Source organism: Phyllopteryx taeniolatus, chromosome 11 (genome assembly GCF_024500385.1).
Source record: "Phyllopteryx taeniolatus isolate TA_2022b chromosome 11, UOR_Ptae_1.2, whole genome shotgun sequence".
NCBI lineage: Eukaryota > Metazoa > Chordata > Actinopteri > Syngnathiformes > Syngnathidae > Phyllopteryx > Phyllopteryx taeniolatus.
The window spans coordinates 14,360,643-14,382,078 of record NC_084512.1 but is presented as its reverse complement, the minus strand read 5'-3'; the positions used below and the strand labels follow the sequence as shown (position 1 = coordinate 14,382,078).

The following is a 21,436-nucleotide window of genomic DNA, read 5'->3' as shown; positions in this document are numbered from 1 at the left end:
GGTCCCTTTAGAGTGGTAGTGAGTGTACATAATTATATATTTATTAATTATGTTGATTCTGAGAATGTACAATTCTTCCAGTAGTTTAACAAACTAGAAATTGAAATATCTGTTTATAGGGAAAAAATAAATATATTGGGTCTTAGAGGGTTAACATTATTGGGAGGTTTTTCTACTTCAACGTATAATTGTGACTCACTGCTCAAATGCTGTAGGACTAAAAATTCCCAGTGTTTCTTGTAATCATGGAACGACATACGGACATATCAATATCAAAATTTAATTCATGCTGTTTTCTCTGAATGCCCTCATAGTTACTTGAGAATCACTTTAGCAAAACAAAGAAACCTGCAAGTTTCTGAAAGAAAAAAAAAACCTCCTTCATATTGTGCTTTCAGGTAATGTGTCCATTAATAGGAATGAATAACATTTACACAGCTTAATTAAACGTAATTTGTTCTTCTGCTTCAGAAAAAAAAAATTATATTACGTAGGAGTTTGTTTCAATGTGTCCTGCGATTGGCTGGCAACCAGTTCAGGGTGTACCCCACCTCTCGCTCGAAGATAGCTGGGATAGGCTCTGTGACCCTAGTGAGGATAAGGGGTACAGAAAATGGATGAATGGAGTTTCTTTTGTTTGTTTGTTTGTTTTGCTCATTATACACTTAGCGTATCATTTATGCTGCTTGGAAATTTTTTATTCTTTATTGTGTGACATGGATGTATTCAGAATAGATTCACAAGGTTTGGTCATTTGTCAGAAGCATAGTACTTTACAGTATTTGTTTTTTTAAATTAATTTTAATATTTAGTTCTTTTGAAACCCAAGTCTCCAAGCTGAACACCAGCAGAAGATATTTTCTGTGACTGCTATCAGTGGTCAAAAAGCACATTTGCATATTTCCCCTTGAGACAGAAAGTTGATGTAATCCAAGTTTACGTGTCAGCTTCAAATTTCACATGCAAGCGTCCAAGCCTGAGGAAATATTATACACCGATACAAATGCTCTGTCATTGAACCATTCTTCCTTTGTCTTTGCAGCTTGTCCAGCACCATCCATCCATCCATTTTCTACACCGCTTATCCTCACTAGAGTCACGGGTATGCTGAAGCCTATCCCAGCTAACTGCGGGCGGGAGGCGGAGTACACCCTGAACTGGTTGCCAGCCAATCGCAGGGCACATATAAACAAACAACCATTCGCATGCACATTCATACCTACGGACAATTTTGAGTCTTCAATTAACCCACCGTGCATGATTTTGGGATGTGGGAGGAAGCCCCAGTACCCGGAGAAAGCCCACACAGGCACGGGGAGAACACACAACTCCACACAGGTGAGGCCGGATTTGAACCCACCGTGCTGCCACTTGTCCAGCTCATTAAGTTTAAAATATATAATTATGTGTATTCCTGGTGGGGAGTCAACTTAAGCCCAGTTGGAAACATGGCATAGAACCTTACACTTGCAGAATCACTCCCATATCAGGTAACACTGTTTGCACATTAATAACTTGTTTATATAGCACCGCCTACTCCGTCTCACAGGGGATGTATAATTTCCTTTGCATGGTGTTTCCTCATTCAAGTGTACTTGATAAATTGTGTTTAATGCAAGTCTAAATATGCAATGCAGTCAAGGGCTGGTGTGTGCTTAGTCTAATAAAGGACACAAAGATATCTATAAAAGTGACGCAAAGGCAACCCAATCAAAAACCATTGAATTACTCGATAGCTAGCTAGATAGCTACCAACCAGTCCAGGTTATACATTACTTCTTGCTTGAAGCCAAATGGGATAAGTTCCTCACATGTAACCCGAATGAGGAAAAGCAGTGTAGAAAGAGGATGGCTATATGTCTAGAAATAAGTTATAGTTGTGTTTAATGCATATTAAAACTAGGGATGACGGGGCAGTTTCCTGCGAGTAGTGAGGCAGTCACCTTTTATAAAATGAACCACCCCAAACTGTTGCGGGTTTGGCCGAGTACAGCTGTGGAAAACCGTGTAGTCGAAGAGACTTACGCATGCCTTGGTGGACCTTGTTTACTGTACTTAGGTCTAATCATGTTGGAGCAGAAAAGGCCTCCTCCAAAGAAGTGTGCTTATTTTTACTGGTTTAGAGCCTGTATTCCTAGTCTACCATTCTATCTCATGTTCAACACCTGCTTCAAACCAGGGAATGTTTGTTTTTTTTGTCAACTACAATACGTTTCTCACAGCTATTCTTGGAGTGTTTGCCGCTTTCTTTCACTTCAATTATGTGGCCATATTGCATGACGACTCCATTGTACAAAAGCTGAAGGCGAAATCAATGCATAATTGTTTATATATATATATTTTTTTGTCTTGATGTCTACACGTGTATGGCTCCTCTCATCCCACTGAATGTACGTCAATGGCTCTGTGTGCTCAGAGATTAGTAACACATTATGAAGACAGGTGCCTTACAACAAAAGTGCTTTGCATGGTTAAGACTCTGAATAGAGTGTATTTGTATTGAAGGCAAACAATGTGTTTTTTTTCCTAAAACACATTTGCTGAAGTAATGAGGGCAAACATATCTAGTACAAATCTGATCACATACAGATACAAACCAGCACATTTATACACTCTTAGAGCGCAGCCGCAGTGCCACTGTGTCATTCAAAGTAATTCTATATACAGTATTTTAATTGTTGAACCATTTTGTGTGTGTAAAAACTAAGACTAATTATGTGTATATGTTGATGTGCAGTAACTGTTAAATTTTGAGCACGTGCTGATTTATTTTTATTCAAACATGTAATACAATAAAAAGCTAATTGTTTGTATCCTGTAGTGCTTCAAGACTAATATGTGTGTGCATTTTAAAACAAATACAGTTTATGCATAAAAATAATGAGGATAAATGTAAACTCTAAACAAATTTGACCAGAAAATAGCATTTTATTTTTTTTAAATAAAATACAATTTTCCTCTTTTCTGCACTTATTGATCTCAAAGTCCACTTTATGCTGTATATTGAGTATGTAAGAAACAAGCATTTTTTAAACGTATTTAGATTTGTTTAAACTACATTTATATTTTCTTTATCCTTTCATGTATAATATAATTTAGCCCATGTCAGGGTTCCAACAAATTTTTAGAGAACCATTATGTTTAGAAAATTACCATAAGTATTCCATTAACTGCATGTAAATACATTTCTACACATTGTGCACAAACTACCATCAGCAAAGCACATTTAAGATCACTCAGTGGATCGTTTTATTTCCAACAGTTGAAGTCATGTCAAGATGATATGAAATCTGACCATGTGTCAATGTCCACATTTTCTTTTTCATCATTAACTTTACTCTGTGGAGAGTAAAAGGTCTATAGCACACACAAAAAACTAACTCCCGGTGACCCCAGTCTTATTTCTAAAAAATATTGACCTTCCACTCTCCAGGTATTAATAAAGTGATTTCTTATGCTTCCTCAACTGCAAAAGGTCATTTTCACATGGATGACAAACATAAAATTTTTAATGCCAAACCTGTCGCTGTGAGACATGGGAATTCTCTCCAAATTAATGAATACCGTCATAGCTAAAAAAGTCAGTCAGCACTAGATAAATTGCTAGCAGGATAAAACCTTTTTTTCTTGAGCTAAAAAAACACCAAATAAATGTCAGAAAGGATGCAACTACTTAGAATTTTATAGACATTTGTATGCTCTGTTTAAAATCTTAATCAAGCATCCTATTATAGTCACATTGTGTTAAACATTCCATCCATCCATTTTCTGAGCCGCTTCTCCTCACTAGGGTCGCAGGCGTGCTGGAGCCTATCCCAGCTATCATCGGGCAGGAGGCGGGGTACACCCTGAACTGGTTGCCAGCTAATCGCAGGGCACATAAAAACAAACAACCATTCGCACTCACATTCACATTCACACCTACAGACAATTTAGAGTTGTCAATTAACCTACCACGCATGTTTTTGGGATGTGGGAGGAAACCGGAGTGCCCGGAGAAAACCCACACAGGCACGGGGTGAACATGCAAACTCCACACAGGCGGGGCCGGGGTTTGAACCCCGGTCCTCAGAACTGTGAGGCAGACGCGCTAACCAGTCTTCACCGTGCCGCTGTGTTAAACCTTTTTAATCCAAGTCTTTAACGACTGTGTGTGGTGAGCATTAAAATCATCTCCAAACATTCATGTGCATGGGGGCTGAACACCTGTGAGTGACATCGGAGATGCTGGTGTGCTGGTCCAACAAAAACTTTAAAGAGACAATGATCGCACCTCCTCAAAAGCTTTAACTGGAATGTAAACCCAGATTGAACATAGAAAGTTAATGTTACAGTGCCGCCTTTTGCATTGCAACATGTCTGTAAAGCCAAAACATTGCACTGAGGTTGTCACTTTATAGAAACTCAGAATGTTGTGACAAGGAAGCAAGTTGGTAAAAAAAAAAAGTCTTCATACTAGATTGTGAAAAACATTTATTGATTTACTTTCATATGGATTATATTAATTACCTCAACAATTTAGGCGCATATTTTCTCCCGATTGTAGCCACTCGCACAACAGTGTATCACCTAGTCTGGATTTTTGGGTAAGGTGGTAGAGTGGGCGTTTCCCAGCTCAAAGCTTGTGGGTTAAATCCTGAACCCCTTGTGACCTTGTCCTTGAGTGATATACTGAACCCCCAGTTGGTCCTGATACTGCACCATCAATAGATCAGAATCAGAATCAGAATCATCTTTATTTGCCAAGTACAGTATGTCAAACACACACAAGGAATTTGTCTCCGGTAGTTGGAGCCGCTCTAGTACGACAACAGACAGTCAATCGACAGAGAATACTTTTGAGACATAAAGACATTGAAAAAACAGTCACTGAGCAATAAAAGGTTGCTATCTGGTAATGCCGGTACAGTCTTTTTTTGTTGGTTTACAATTGTGCAAAAGGATGCAGAGTCCTCTAGCAATTAGAGCAGTTTGAATGACTAATAGAGCAATAGTCCGGTGCCATGACCATTCTGTAAATGGCGCAGAGACTTCAAGAAATGTATGCAGTTTAAAGTGACGAGTAGTGGGATAATCTGGGACAATGTCGATTGTGCAAATGTTGCAGATACTACTCAGTAGATTGTGCAGATGCTACTCAGGCACATCAGTGGCCAGTATTGGTCAACAACAGATATGCAAATAGTGCAGCGTGGCGAGACTATTACAGTGAGTGCACGAGTAATGTATAATTAGCCCGACAGAAATGTGACAACAAACTCAAGTCAGAAAATTGGCAGCATGTTGCAATGGAATTGTAAGTTAACTGTTTAAGAAGTTAATGGTAAGAGGGAAGAAGCTGTTGGAATGTCTGGTAGTTTTAGTTTGCATTGTTCGGTAGCGCCTCCCTGAGGGAAGGAGCTGGAAGTGCTGAAGACCGGGATGTGGAGGGTCCAAGAGGATTTTGCATGCTCTTGTCGTAGTTCTGGCAGCGTGCAAGTCCTCAAGGACTGATTCGATGACCGCTGTGTAGAACTGCCACAACAGCTCCTGTGGCAGGCCGTGCGTCCTCAGAAGCCGCAGGAAGTACATCCTCTGCTGGGCCTTTTTGAGGATGGAGTTGATGTTGAACTCCCACTTCAGGTCCTGAGAGACTGTAATTCCCAGTAACTTGAAGGTCTCGACGTTTGACACAAGGCAGTTGGACAGCGTGAGGGGCAGCTGTGGCGAAGGATCCCTCCTGAAGTCCAAAATCATCTCTACAGTCTGCGTATTCAGCTCCACCCACTCCACTTCCTGTCGATACGCAGACTCATCACCGTCTTTGATGAGGCCGATGACTCTGGCTTGACAGCCGGGTGCGTTGAGGTGCAGTCGTTTGTATATAGAGAGAAGAGCAGTGGAGACAGGATACAACCTTGGGGCGCCCCGGTGCTGATGGTGCGTGTACACGAGGTGGCCTCCCCCAGCCTCACCTCCTGTGTCCTGCCCGTCAGGAAGCTGTAAATCCACTGGCCGGCGGCAGGCGAGACGCTGAGCTGGCAACGCTTGGAGGAGAGGAGTTCGGGGATGATGGTGTTGAACCCAGAGTTGAAGTCCACAAACAGGATCCTCGCGGAGGTCCCCGCGCCGTCGAGGTGTTCAAGGATGAAGTGCAGTCCCATGTTGACTGCATCATCCGCAGTCAACATGCCCTGTAGTTTGCTCGGTAGGCAAACTACAGGGGGTCCAGCAGGGGACCTGTGACGCTCTTGAGGTGGTCCGGCACGAGGCGTTCAAAAGACTTCATGACCACAGATGTCAAGGCGACAGGCCTGTAGTCACTCAGACCCGATATTGCAGGATTATTGGGGACTGGGATGATGGTGGAGTGTTTGAAACAGGATGGTAATTCGCACAGTTCCAGAGATCTATTGAAGATCTGTGTGAAGACTGGAGTGAGCTGGTTCGCGCAGACTTTGAGGCAGGATGGGGACACAAGGTCTGGGCCTGCCGCTTTGTTAATCTTTTGTTGTTTGAAGATGTGTCTCACATCCTGTTCGTGGATGGTCAACGCAGAAGTCAGAGGTGTGATTGTGGTTGGTGCTGCGGCTGGGTGGGTGTTGGGTGTGAAAGTGTCCTTTTCAAATCTGCAGTGGAAGGTGTTCAAGTCGTCGGCTAGTCTACTGTTGTGCTCAGCTTGGGGGGATCGTCACTTGTAATTGGTTTGCGATTGTAATGCATGCCAGACTGCTTTAGAGTCGTTAGTGCTGAACTGTTTTTCTAACTTTACTGCATAGTTTCTCTTTGCAATGTTAATTTCTTTAGTCAGCTGGTTTCTACTGCGATTATACAGGGTCTTGTCCCCACTTCGATATGCGTCCTCTTTATCGTGGCGAAGTTGCTTAAGTTTGGCAGTGAACCACAGTTTGTTGTTATTAATGTGCGAAATGACTTTGTTGGTACACACACCTCTTCACAGAAACTGATATAGGAAATGACAGCGTCCGTATATTCATCCAGGCTGCCAGATGAATTTTCAAAGACATTCTAGTCTGTGCAGTCTAGACAGCTTTGAAGTTCTATCTTTGCTACGTTGGTCCACTTTTTCACTGTTTTTACCTTAGACTTCGCGCATTTAAGTTTTTACCTGTATGTTGATATTAAGTGAATTAAGCAGTGATCAGACGAGCCCAGGGCTGCACGAGGTATGGCACGGTATGCGTTATTTAGCGTAGTATAGCATCCATTCATCCATCCATCCATTCTCAACACCGCTTATCCTGTTCAGGGTCGTGGGGCGCTGGAGCCTATCCCAGCTGACTTCGGGCGAAAGGCGGACTACACCCTGAACTGGTCGCTGGTCTGTCGCAGAGCACATAGACATTTTGTGTTTAAAAAAAACAAAAAAGACACTGTGGACATTTAAAGTCCAGTTTATAATTTCACCCGGACTGAGAGGAAGTGCTTAGACCCATTTTGCTGAATGCAGAAGTAGGTTGCACATATACTGGATTATCCCTCACCTGTAGGTGTCAGACTGTCGTTGTAGGGGGTTGGCTGATGCCAGTGTCCTATTTGGGAATTACAAAGAAAGGAGTTTTACTACAAGAAATGACTTGTCGTTCTTTGAAGTTTCTACCATGTGTTTTGGAATAAATGAAAAAATTAAAGAATTTATTTTTACCATTCGAGACACTTCAATGGAAATGTCCACCCTCCAGAATCATGGTGGCACCGCCTTACTGTTTTTCACCCTCCACACGATGTAGCGTGCCAACAGATACACAAACAGGCATAAATATGAAACTCCACAATTTTGTTTTAGCACTTTTATCGGCAATTTGGGCTTGGCAGAGGTCTGGGTGACATCCTAGAAATGTATGCTCAACAACATTGCCACTGAGCTCTTTTAGTCACTTTCTTATAGACTAGCTAATAGATTCGCTATTGTATAAGTCTACCTTATAACTATACTGTGTTCATAGCTCCCTGATTAGGGAGGTATGAATAACTATTTAAAATATCATTTAGAGCCCATTTCTCTATATAATATAATAGGTTAATGAAAAAGCGTAATAACTAACTAGATAAATAATGTCTAAATATACTTTCTCCAGTAGTCCAAGATGATGATCTCATCTTGTCATCCTTAATTAATTAAGAAAATGTAATAATGGTGACGCTGTGACAGTATACCTGTGCGCTCGTACACTTGGTTGACTTGTGAGTTTGTTGTCTGTGCTGTGTCTTTGTTTTCCTGTAGGTCTCCTGCGTGAAATGACAGACAGGAGTGGGAGGGCCACTTCGTCGTAACTAATAAGGAGCGTGATCAGGAGGCAATCCCACTGTGACTTTTATTTTCAAGTCCTCAAACCCGGAGTCGGACTGATCGTTATTTCACATGGATTATGCTCTGCTTTCTGCCTTTTCTTCCCTACTGCCTTAGTGGAAACTTTCCCTGCAACTGTAAGTACTTAACACTTATAAATGAACGCTTACAAAATTGAATGTAGCCCACGTTTGCGCTTTAAATGTCAACACCTTTTCGTCATCCGATTAGCTCGCCCCCCCCCCCCCCCCCCCCCCCCCCCCCTTAAACCGACATGCTGCACTAAAATGTTCATTTGACCATTTTTAAGTATGTGCTGTCAAGCGCTACCTGTTTGCGGCTTTTTGGGGATTTACTGTATGTCGGTAAGGCTGAAGACATGAGCCGCTATGTACCCCCTAAAATCAAAATTAAATCAGGCAGCCAATCACCGAACGCGCTCTGAAGCACATTTTGGGGGAGGAAGGAATATTGAGAGCTGTCATTAAATTATAGACAGCTATAGTGGCAGAATACAACTCAATAACTGTTTCAACGCTTGAAACAGGCTTCTTTTAAAGCTAAAGTGTCAAAGTATTGAATTGGTGCATAGATACTGTATGGAATGTGGACATGCCCCATAAATGCAGTGCTCTGCTTTAAGTAAGGGCTGTGTCAGTGTGTGTATTGAGAATAACATCACGCCTTCACACAAACAAGGAATACGATACTTCTGTCGTGCTACTTGTCCCATGCTTGACTTCAAGTTGTCACTTCACCCCGGAGCGCCATCATGCCAATGGGCAAACAGTTCCATGCTGTGAGGCTGCAGTGCAAGGGTGTATAGTGTGGGCTCTTTGAGTCAAGTTCAACCCTCCTGCTAAAAACAGTGGTTTTAGTCTCTATATATATATATATATATATATATATATATACATATATACACACACACACACCACACACACACACATACACCCACACACAATTATATGTACAGTATAATACGCATATTTGTGTCCAAGTCCATTTCATGTGGACTCGCAAGATGTCAAAGTGTGCAGAGTGCTGTACTTCTTGAGCTAGGGGTGGTGGGTTTGCCATGCTTTGCCACAGGTGCCATGCTTCAGGGCACCTTGACAGTCATCACGGAGCAGACTAAAATCTCTCCAAACTTTTCAATTCTGCAGTGGGACTCACACTGTGACCCTCCGATTCCAAAACCTGCTTACGGATGCACTACTGCTGCCCGTAAATCAAATTAAAGAATTACATATGTTGTAATAAAATGAAATTTCAGTTTTGCAAACATGTACTGTTACGCTTCAGGAATAATCAATACAAAGAAGCCAGTCTGTCTTTGTAGTCATAGATGTACAGGTGCCCCAGCACAATCTGATGAGATTCAGAATGAGAGGTGTAACGAATGGTTGTAGTTGCCCACAAAGTATTGCACAGGGCATCTTCCCAATTTTTAAAGTGCTAAAAATTGTAACTAAGTATCTGTACTGTGTTCTATTACAAGACTGTGTAAAGATGAGTGTTGTGGTCTCTAATGGAGGATGTAATGTTATTTATGAAAATAGTGAACAGGATAGAACCCAGTATTGAGCTGTGTGGAACACCCTTGGGGAATGGCAGGAAAGCAGATTGGGAGGTTTACCAATAGTTACGCATTGTTGTTGTTTGCATGGATAATTTTAAAACCACTTAAGCGAACAAGAGTCAAATCTGACTGAATGTTCATCAGTATCAAAAGCTTTGCTGAGATGTATTTCCCTCCATAGTACATATGATGTTATTTGTGACAGATGTGATTGCAGTTGTGGTGCTATGTTTGGATTGGAAACCGAAAAGATTTGAGCTGATTATTGAAGAGGGACTCCAGGAATTTTGCTCAACAGGGTACTTTGGAAATTGGTAGATAGGTGTCATGATTTCATTTATCTCAATTTTTGTGGTCTGACTAGCTATTAGCTAGCTGTGATTAGCTACACCAGAATCAACACATTTGACAGCCCGCATTTTGATGCATACTAGGTCAAAACTGTCTTTTGAATGACTTTGAATATGTGAGAAAATATGTCATAATGGCATCAAAATTGAAGAAAGCAATACCACTGTCAGAGAGGTATTCATTTAGCAATATATTGTCTTGTAGTTTGCAGTTGTGTACATTCCTGCCACCACTCAGTATGATACAATACACCACTGCACACAATAATACAAAATTGTTTAATTAACACCACTGTGACATTGTCAATCCAAACTGAGCATGATTATCTTTGTAATTGTGTATATTCTGATACATTCGCTGTATTAGATCCCAGTGCATATGTACCTGGTAATGTGTCTTGTAACTATATGTATAATATCAACAATCAACATTGTCCCAGATAATCGCACTACTCGCTTGAAGTCTCAGCACCCTTTGCACAATGGTCATTGCACCGGACTATTGCTATATTAGTCATTCGAACTGCTCTAAGTGCTAGAGGACTGTGCATCTTTTTGCACAATTGTCAAAAAAGTTTTTTATTATTTGTACCGGCATTACCAGATAACTAGCAACCCTTTATTATTGCTCAGTGACTGTTTTTTTCAATGTCTTTATGTCTCAAAAGTATTCTCTGTCAATTAACTGTCTGTACTAGAGCGGCTCCAATTACCGGAGACAAATTCCTTGTGTGTTTTTTGGACATACTTGGCAAATAAAGATGATTCTGATTCTGAATATATTAGAAATATTTCAACGTTTGATCAATATTATTTGGTCTTAATGTTCAGATAAAGTGAAACAGTACACTGAAGAAAACGATTCCTGAAAGTGTTTAGGGACAATGTCCACTTACTTCCCATAGAACGGTTTGTAGACTTAATTGTAGGTTGTCTTTATCCTCCTGCACAGTGGCATAATTGCGATGTCAATGCTATCATGGTTCTGCATATGCTCACAAGTTGAGGTTTCTAAGTTCACTCCTTTCATACGAGGCTCTTCATCACAACACTGTTGACAGCGCACGGATCAAAACACTAGTGATTTAATGGTCCGCATAGAGCCAAGTTGAATGCTTTCATAGGATGAGTAAAACTAGAGTACAGAGTATAGAAAACATCACTTAAGAATAGACATAGAGAAGACTCTACTGTACAATCTGCATCACATAATGCGTGCCCTTTACTCTATACAGGTTTCTGCATATTATATAGCACAATTCCACAGATAAATTGTGGTTATGATTTAAAGACCTGAGTCATAAACAAACTACTACATCTGATCTAAGAAGTAGCGATGTAATATTTTATGAAGAAGTAAACAATCAAATTGTATTGGGCTTGATAACTATGCACAAACAGGCTTTTGGGACATATACGCAGAATAGAAATTACAATCCAAACAGACAGTTACAGTATGAATTAGATCAATAATAGCAATATTGCTCATGACTGTCCTTTTAAATGAAGAGACTGCATTTGAGAATAATTGAAACAATGGAGTAAAAGTGATTGCATGCTTCTTTTTGAAAAACTCAACATAAACAACACAGACTGACAGCAAATTGTTTCAAAATCAAGCAGAGTGGGTTTAAAATAAAAATTCTGTTTTGTATCTCTGTGAAGGGTTTTCAAGGAAACAGCTTTCTTGTTTCAGAGCCATGACCTGCCTGTTAAGATGGACTGCTTTTCTTTGGACTGTACACTTAACTCCTTCCATTTTCGGAATGGCAGTTAATGATCGAACAGGTAAGTACATTGGGGTGACTTTTTGTCCTCCTCTTTTACAAGTATGATAATTTGCAATAAATCTGCAATATTTTAGCGATTCAGCTATTCCACAGATTGGAGTTACAATCTGTTGATTGTGTTGATTTGTTTTTGCAATCCCTGTTTTGTTTACATCAGCTGGTTCATGTTAATTTAGTTCCTGGTTTTGTTTAGTTTACTGCCATTTAGTCCCACTCTCCTGTCGTCAGTTTAGGATGAGTACATGTGTTGTCCCCCTGCCTCTGCTTTTGTTTGTACTATAAATTATGTGAATTGTAAGTTTTTTGGTTTGCCCTACACTTGTGTTTACAGGTGGGAGAAATAATCAATTCACAGATGCATCACAAATTGATGATTACATTGTAATAATTATTATTAAATAACTGCGACAAAATAAAAAAAAGTAGATGTGTGATGTACGTTTTATAATTAAGCAATAGGACTGTGCCACATCATACTATCGTCAAACATAATTATACATGATACAAAACTGTAATTTTGCTAAATTGATGGTACAAGTAGACTGCATAAATAGGTCCATGTATTCTCGCATGAGGACAACAAGCCAACAACATCTGTGAGCATTGTCAGCCAGTGGCAGTCCAAGCTTGAATGGCTCCCTGTACGATCAATGTCACCACAATACGTACAGTATGTGGCCATGGCACCTCCAGTCACTTTCTACTGACAACGAGCTACCTTTAGTTCCTCCCCCAGATACAGAGATCTTGAAATAATGATGACGTCATACTTTCTTGACACCGATAGCCTCTCACTTCAATGTTTATTAACAAAAGGCTTGAAAACCACTTATGCTTCAACAAGGGGAGGCAAATTCCCCATGGAAGCACCAATGATTTCCATTTTATAATGTCAATTAAAAAACAAAAAAGTGAGTAACTAATTATGAGAACCAGTTGACCAATTTAGCAAGCCATCTTACCAACTGATATAAACTTTATGGGAATAAAAACTCTTTATTTGATTGACACGTCATATCATCCGTTGGTGTCATGGAACCCACCCAGTGATACACTTAGCTCTTCCTTGTAACTCGGAGCACAATGAACTCATGGGATGAATACACTTAATTCATGTGTGTTAACACTGTGATAGAGCCTAATTCAAATATGCATCACTACTAGTACTTAATCACCTCCACTGTTATGATGTTTTCGCTAATGATTTTATTACACAGAGCAATGCAACCAACTTGGCAACTTTGTCGCTGTTCCTAGCAACTTTCAGACCTCTCTTGTGACTATGGTTTTAATAAAAGCGACTACCAACATATCTCGCGACTTTATCTGCTGTTATGGAAAACCTTTTGGAGATGCCATCCAAGCTGCAGTCAGAGCAGGAGATGTTCACAACTCTGCCGCATCCACACATCGTCCTTCTGTATCCAGACTGCAACTTAATCATGCTTGTGTAAAGGCACCACTGGCTGATTTAACCAGTTCACCTTTTAATGAGGTTGATCTTAAAGTGAGAATTTGCCATTAAATTAAAATCATCCAAACTGGTTTCCAAGTTGGAATACCTGCTTGCATCATTGTTTTGTTTTGTCTTCCTTCAGCTCACTCCTGTCCCCTACTGAATGTAGAGGAACTCAGGTTTTCTGATAGCTTAGATGAACCTCTGGAAATCACAGGTATGTACACAATACTGTAAGTAAATCTGCAATGTAAATTACACAACATTAAAAATCTACTGACATGCCCTGCACTAAAAAAATTTTGCAGGATTTGATCTCACAGAAAAGTTTCTTCTCCGAAAGGGAACAGTCACAGAAGACCTGCATTCATTTCGCCTGGGAAGCAGCCCACTTATCAAGCAAACTAAGTGAGTCGCATTTACAGAGGATGTGTGCTCCACCTGCATTTGGGTTTTGCTGCGGCCCTTTGTAGATGTTTGAGGAGAGATTGCCTGTCTGGCTAGCAGAGGTCAGTAAATACTAGTATTGCTTTGTACCCCTCTGGTGCAATGCAAGGCAAGCCTCTCATGTGTAGCCAAGATTGTAAACAGTCTGAAACTGCGGTGTCCATTGGGATTAACACCCATGTTATTACTATTTGTTCCTTTTACAATCACTTGACTTTCTAACAACCTCAGTAGAAGACCCACCAAAGACCAAATGATATAATGAGAAAAGGCTAAAATGTTACACTGAATATAAATGTGGGTAGTGCAGAATACAACTTTGTGTCAATATGCTTAGTGGAATAGCTGTGTCTAGTTTTCCTATGGCTTGAGGCAACCCAGATAAACTGTGCTCAGGCAAAGCTTCATTTGCCTCAGCTAGTAAGGGAAAACTGTGAGGTGAGCCATTAGATGGAGAATTATTTGAACAGAATTAATATATATTCCATTTATTCTACCGATTTCCTAAGGGCAAGAAGGGTTGGAGGGGAGTCTGTGCATGTGTAATAAGACAGGAATATTAAAATAACTACATAAATGACACACTGAGGTGCCACTTACTGGAGACTTTTAAGCCTTGGTCAACTAGTGGGAGAACTCTGCTACTTCACCATGAATCTGATGCGATTATAAATAAGGACATTGAATTATTTTTTTTTTTAGTATTCATGAGTGCCTATTGGACTTCAACGCCATGTGGAATGTGTACGGTGATACAGTAGAGGCTGACTTTAAACTTGTCATACTCATGTTCTTTGTGTCCTGTTCGGGGAGAGCATATTGTCGTTCTTCCAGGAAGGCGGTGTTATTTTTAGTCTTTTACTGTACATGACACGCAAGTAGTAGTGACCGCCGCTTTCCTTTGGATGAGGTGAAAGAACCTTCACGCCAGGTGATTTGTAGTGTGCTTCCTCTCTGTCCCGTCATCCACCTTAAAATACATTTACTTCAGTCTCAGTCTCTTGCTCTGTGTCCATCCGTCATGTCCAAGAAGATGCCGCTTCTCAATGACACTAGCAGTGTCATTGGTTATAGTGGCGAGCCTGTGATCCCTCTCATATCCAATTAAGTACTAAGTACTTTGACAGGTGATACTGGATGTCAGCTGAGAAGGGAGCTGTACCAAGTGTGAGAGGCCCCTCTGGACCCTCCCTCCCTCACGTCCTCTCTCCTGCCCTCCTCTCCACACAGCCACTAAAACGTTACTCCCTTTAACATGTAGTCCGGATAAGTGCAGTAGTACATTCTCTGTGCTCTCCATCTGGCTAATGTTATGCTGGATCCATACCATAATAAACATCATGGTGCATAGATCATGACAAGGAGCATTTGTGTGAATTGACAAATTATTGTAGTCTTAAGGCTCAATGTGGCTGTCTCTGTCCGTCTTTTGTGACCATGTTTGGCCTTGTGCTCTTTCCATTTTGTTTTAACCTGTGTCACCTTCAAGTATTACTTATATCAGGTAATTACATCCAGGATATGCGGAATCCCCTTTTGCATTCAAAATGGGTTTGCCACAATTTATAAACATCATTGATGGGTATCATAAAATGTCGTAAAGTCCAAAGATGTGTTTTCTTACCTCTTCCTAGCGAAGGTTGGTTTGTAAGTTAGTTTGCAAGTTTAAACAAAAACTCCAGAAACAATGGAGGACTAACATATGGGTTACAAATGGTGGAAATCCAGATGAAAATGAAGAGAGAGGAATACATGATTAAATTCACTGTTTGACTCACACTAGAAATGTTCTCCCTGTACAACAATCCTGTTAGTCTGCAACTAACATTTTATGTCCTTTGTCATGAACCAGATAGAAAAACAATAAAAAATCTGTCATACCACAAATTATTTGTTCAAACACTTTATTTTGAGCTGATTGAGTCGTGCTGTAACTGTTCCACAGAATAAAAAAACGGTAGGGTCCTTTCCTTTTATGTCATTTCTGAAAAAGTTTTCAATGTCATGTCAGTTGTCCATGATGCCTTGGTAAGTTGAACAATCAAGAAAATAAGATTCAGGGGCTACTAAGTCAGTATAACGCAGCCCATAATTGGATTTATTGTTTACCAGGCCTTTTGACCAAAGTGTATTAAGTCCTACAACACACATGCCTTCTTAGTTGTATATTGTTCCCGATCCTACGCATTAGCTGATGCATAAACAGTCGGTCTTCTATCTTGTTTTTTGTATAACATGTATCTGTTTTGAACAGGAAAGGAGGCTTGTGCTAAGTTATTGTTAAAGCCCCTGCGCACATGAATAGGGCCTCTAACTTGACAATTCACCTTGTTGAGCCATCTTTGATCCTTCGCAGGATTGTGTGTCAGCGATAGGGATGTGAGCCAACTGGGGTAACATTTGAGCTTTAATTGTTCCATCTGTTGCAATCTGATTCCACGGGCTCCTTTCAAACAATCCTCCTGAATAGGATTTCCTGAAAGACACTAAAGCTTCCGAGAGATTCCTTAACCGGAACGGGAGCATTGCAAGTGGCATTTTGTCAAAGTGTTGTCACATTTTGACCATGATAAAATATACTCCATACTGCACACCTATCAATAAAATAGCCACACCTCATAAAAATTTAATTAGCTGGGATTTTTTTTGCTCATGAATCAACACTTATTGAAAATACAAGCAACATTTGCTGGGGAGGATATTACTGACAGCTAGTTTTCATTCAGTAATACAGCATGTAAATTTCTGCAATCCCATTGTCATGTCAACTCAGTAGCGAATGAGCATCTTGACTGTTATTGCAAGAAAAAATATGTGACCGTATGCAATCCATGTTATGCTTGACTTTCCATTTGCAAATGTAAATTAGTTGTACAAGTCTGGGAATGAGAAATTGAATGCAGAATATGATATTATGGCAGAGCAGGCATGCAATAAATGATGGCCAATATTTTACTTTTCCAAGAATGAGGGGAAAAACAAACAAACCTCCACTGAGGTTTGGTTAAGGTCATTTAGCCACAGATGGTAGTAAGCGTGAGGTTGTGAACTTTGAACCTCTGGGCCCTCTGAGATCATATGTGTCATACAGTAGACAGACCGTGTTTTGAAATAAGAGCAGGTTTGGGGAGTTAGTGGGATGTGTGGAGAACTCAGGGAAAGCAGCTCTACATTGTAAAGTATCTTTATTGAATCTGCTTACGTGGGGAAAATAATGGGGATACTGGGGATAGTAAATGCAATTTGAAAAAAACATCCAGCAGCATAATCTTGGAATTTCTACCTTGCACTGTGCATCGCACAGGGATGACATTTCCTTGGGGAGAGGATTATAGGGAAAGATAAATCTTTTTTTATTGTTTGTTTATGATAGTTATATTTGTATATGACACAATTTATATGAATTACTACAGAATGTTTCTAGTTTATTCCCGTTAGTTGTCATTATTTTATTGTCTATGCCATGACTTCCACTTCTACCAAACCTTTGGTACAAGACTTTAGTATGTGCACAAAGTTGAAGTATTCACTGCTGAACTATTAACACTACAGTATAACCAAAACTATGTACTGTATACTGTATAAGACACACTTTCTTAATCAATGATTAATCAATCAGTAATTGGACTAGACCCCTGAATTCCTTTCTTCCTATTGGACAATTGTTTCTATCTTTGTGAACATTTCAAGAATGTCTTCTTTTATTGTTCCAGCATGACTGTACCCAGGTACGCAAAGCAAGGTTCATATAAGTCATGCTTGGAGGTGTTTAGTTTGAAAGATCTTGGACAAAACCCTTACTTTAAGTCAATCATGTAATTATATTATTAAAACAGACACAGACACCTTCGAAAATCTTGGAGAAATATTTAGTAGACAGCCACTGCGCGCTGAGTCTTGGATCTGCTTGAGGTTTCTTCCCAAGAGCGACTTTTCCTTGCCTCCATCGCCTAGTGCTTGCTCATGTGGGGTTCAATTGGTCTTTTAAGACAACTTCTGTTGTTATTTGGCACTATATAAATAAAATTCAATTGAACTGAACAGAAGACTGGAAGCTGTATTACAGAGCAAAGGGAGGACCAACTACGTATATTTCTTCCATCTTTATGTCATGTACATGCAGTGATCACATGGTCAAATACTTCTGTCCATACAGGATAGTCTGTTGTAGTTTCTACAAATTGCTGTCACTTTTTCTAGTCCTTCTAGCCAACAATCTTCACAGTCCCGACATGGCCTCTAACAACAGAATTGTATTTTTTTTATTTTGGGGGGGGGGGGGGTGTTGGGGGCTTTAACTGGGCACATTTATCATCGACCACATTTATCACCATTTACAGCCAAATCTTTTTTTATTTTGTAATGCAATCTATAAAAGTCAAAAGAGATGTGAGGCTGTGCGATGAGTGACTGAACAGGCTGTAATTCATGCAAGGGTGATGAGGGTGACCTGGTGTGGTAGTGCTGATGTAAAAGATGATATTGCCTTTCCTATACCGTACAACCTCCATCTTCTGTACCTATTCGTGGTTTGGCTCAGAATTGTTATTCAGCTTTCCAGAGCAGCTGAGGTCAAACACATAAACATGCATCTTCATTCCATGTGGCGTCTATGAGCCAATTACCGCAGGACATGGTAGCACAGACATGGTAAAAGATTGGTTAGTGTGACTCTGGATCAGTGCTGATATGTTTTCATTAGCTGAATGTTAGGGAGGTTTGAGAAAAATTCTTCAAACTAAATGGCATCAAATGTGTTAGCTTTATTTATTTATGAAGCAGAAGCTTTATTGATTGCAGACATTCATGTTCGGGGTTAATCCATGACCAAGTCATGCCTCGTATTTTCTTGTCATAATTGTAACATTTACAAAGCCCAAATTCCAATGAAGTTGGGACGTTGTGTAAAACGTAAAAACAGAATCCAATGATTTTCAAATCCTTTTCAACCTATATTCAGATAAATACACGACAAATACAAGATATTTAATGTCCAAACTGATAAACCGTTTTGCAAATAATCACTCATTTTGAATTTGTCGCCTGCAACACATTCCTGAAAAAAGCTGGAACACGGGCATGTTAACCATTGTGTTAAAAAGACCTTTCCTTTAAACAACACTCAATAAGCGTTTGGGGACTGAGAACACTAATTGTTGAAGCTTTGTTGAAGGTATTCTTTCCCATTCTTGCTTGATGTATAACTTCAGTTTCTCAACAGTCTGGGGTCTCCTTTGTCGTATTCTGCCTTTCAGAATGCGCCACACATTTTCAATGGGGGACAGGCCTGGACTGCTTGCAGGCCAGTCTAGTACTCACACTCTTTTACTATGAAGCCGCAGTGGTAATGTGCAGAATTCGGCTTGACATTGTCTTTTACTGAAATGAACAGGGACGTCTCTGAAAAATGCATTGCTTGGATGGCAGCATATGTTGCTCCATGTATCGTTCAGCATAGATGGTGCCTACACAGGTGTGCAAGTTACCCATGCCATGGGCACTAACACAGCCCCATACCATCACAGATGATGGATTTTGAAATTTGTGCTGATAACAATCCGGATGGTTATTTTCCTCTTTGGCCCGGAGGACACGACGTCCATGAGTTCCAAAAACAGTTTGAAATGTGGACTCATCAGACCACAGCACACTTTTCCACTTTACGTCAGTCCATCACAGATGGGCCCAGAGAAGCCAGTGGCATTTCTGGCTGTTGTTGAGCTATGGCTTTTGCTTTGCATTTTTAACTAGCATTTGTGGATGTAGTAACGAACTGTGTTAACTGATGATGACATTTATACAGTGATGCTGTTTTTTAATGCAGTGTGTCAAGGACATTCAATGTTGGTTTTTGGCATTGCCTAGCCTCGCGGTTTTAGAGAATCTGGAGAAATCTCTCCAGATTCTCTGAAACCGCCGATGATATTATTGACTGTAGGTGATGAAATCCCCAAATTCCTTGCAATTGTATGTTGAGAAATGTTTTTAGACTGTTGGACTATTTGCTCATGCAGTGTTTCACAAAGTGGTGAGCTTCCCATCCTTGCTTGTGAACAACTGAACCTTTCGCAGCTGCTCCTTTTATACCCAATCATGAGAGTCACCTGTTTCCAATTAACCTGTTCACCCGTGGAATGTTCCAAACAGGTTTTTTTTTTTTTTTAATCATTCCTCAACTTTCCCATTCTTTTGTTGCTCCTGTCGCAGCTTTTTTGGAACGTGCTGCAGGCATCAAATTCAAAATGAGAAAATATTTAAAAATAATAATAATAATAATAAAAAAACGGTCAGTTTAAACAAATATCTTGTCTTTGCAGTGTATTCGATTGAATATATATTGAAAAGGATTTGCAAATCATTATATTATATTTTAAATTGTTTTACACAATTTCCCAACTTAATTGGATTTGGGGTTTGTATGTGACTGTCTTATATTCATTTTTTAGACAAATATTTCCAAATGGATTGCCAAGTGAATTTTCTCTGGACACCATCTTTCGTGTGAGAAGAACTACAAAAAAAGACCGATGGTATCTTTGGCAGATATTCGACCAGGCTGGAGACACTCAGGTGGGCACTGTGGGTTTTCAACACACATATCAAAATCAGCACTAGCCATACAGAGTGGAACCTCCAAAGTCAAACACAATCTGTTGCAGGACACTGGTTGACCTCAGATTTGTTTGCAATATTTTTTCCCATTAGAAATAATGGAAATGATACATTTAAGAGTCAAACTGTCGCTATCATGAAACATTTTATTGACTTTACAGGAAAGATTTTAAGTGTAATTTTAAAATGTCATACGCATCCCTGAGCTACAGACCTTTTTCTGCTGAGAGGCCTGAAATCAGGTCATTTGAATTTCTCGAGCTTATCTACGTCACTAGCGAAGTTCTGCGCCTACCTCTACCTTAATAATAAGGAAACGTTAGCAGTTGGTGTTTACAGTGGATGTAAATAGCAAGAATTTGCAAGTAATGGATGCACTCCAAACATTTTTTATTATTTCCTATATTAATAGTTAAAGCCCTAAATATCCCCTAAGCTATGATCCCCAAAACCTGAATATGATTTCAAACTCAACTTGCAATATTATCATAAAAAATAAATGGATTTGATTTAGAATTTTTTTTATAGAAGTGTGAGGGCGCTGTCATGTGTCGCTGTTTTGTAACCTGTAAAAAAAAAAAAAAAAAAAAATTACTGCTTTCCTGTTAGCTATTTGATAATATTTTTGACTCAGTGATACCAATACTCTTTCTTTCTCTCTCTCTCCCTCTCCATCTCTCTCTCTCTCTCTCTGTCTCTCTCTCTCTCTCTCTCAAGCAAGCAACTCTTTATCTTTACGGTAGTTGGGCACTTACTGTACCTCACGTTGAGCAGTTAGCTGTTACCAGCTGATCAGTTTTTAACTTCCACCACTGCCACCTTTTACTGCATCATCTTACCGCCCTGCTTTCTTTGGCATCAACACCACAAGGGGTATCGCCTGTGGACCACTACTGGAATCTTCCATCG

At 39.9% G+C, this 21,436-nt stretch overlaps 1 protein-coding gene across 7 annotated transcripts in view; it reads left to right on the top strand.

Moving 5' to 3' along the window:
* LOC133485892 (collagen alpha-1(XIX) chain-like) overlaps positions 1-21,436 on the top strand; it is a 150,872-nt gene that overhangs the window by 1,223 nt on the left and 128,213 nt on the right. For 5 of the 7 annotated variants that reach the window (XM_061790273.1, XM_061790271.1, XM_061790270.1 and 2 more), the window contains exons 2-6: positions 8,225-8,427; positions 11,888-12,010; positions 13,611-13,685; positions 13,777-13,876; positions 20,362-20,485. In XM_061790273.1, coding sequence (XP_061646257.1) covers positions 8,370-8,427; positions 11,888-12,010; positions 13,611-13,685; positions 13,777-13,876; positions 20,362-20,485 — 480 coding nt within the window. In that variant the 5' untranslated portion in view covers positions 8,225-8,369. Of the gene's footprint in view, positions 1-1,042; positions 1,339-8,224; positions 8,428-11,887; positions 12,011-13,610; positions 13,686-13,776; positions 13,877-20,361; positions 20,486-21,436 lie in introns of all 7 variants that reach the window. The other 2 variants (XM_061790269.1, XM_061790272.1) reach the window with 2 other exon arrangements.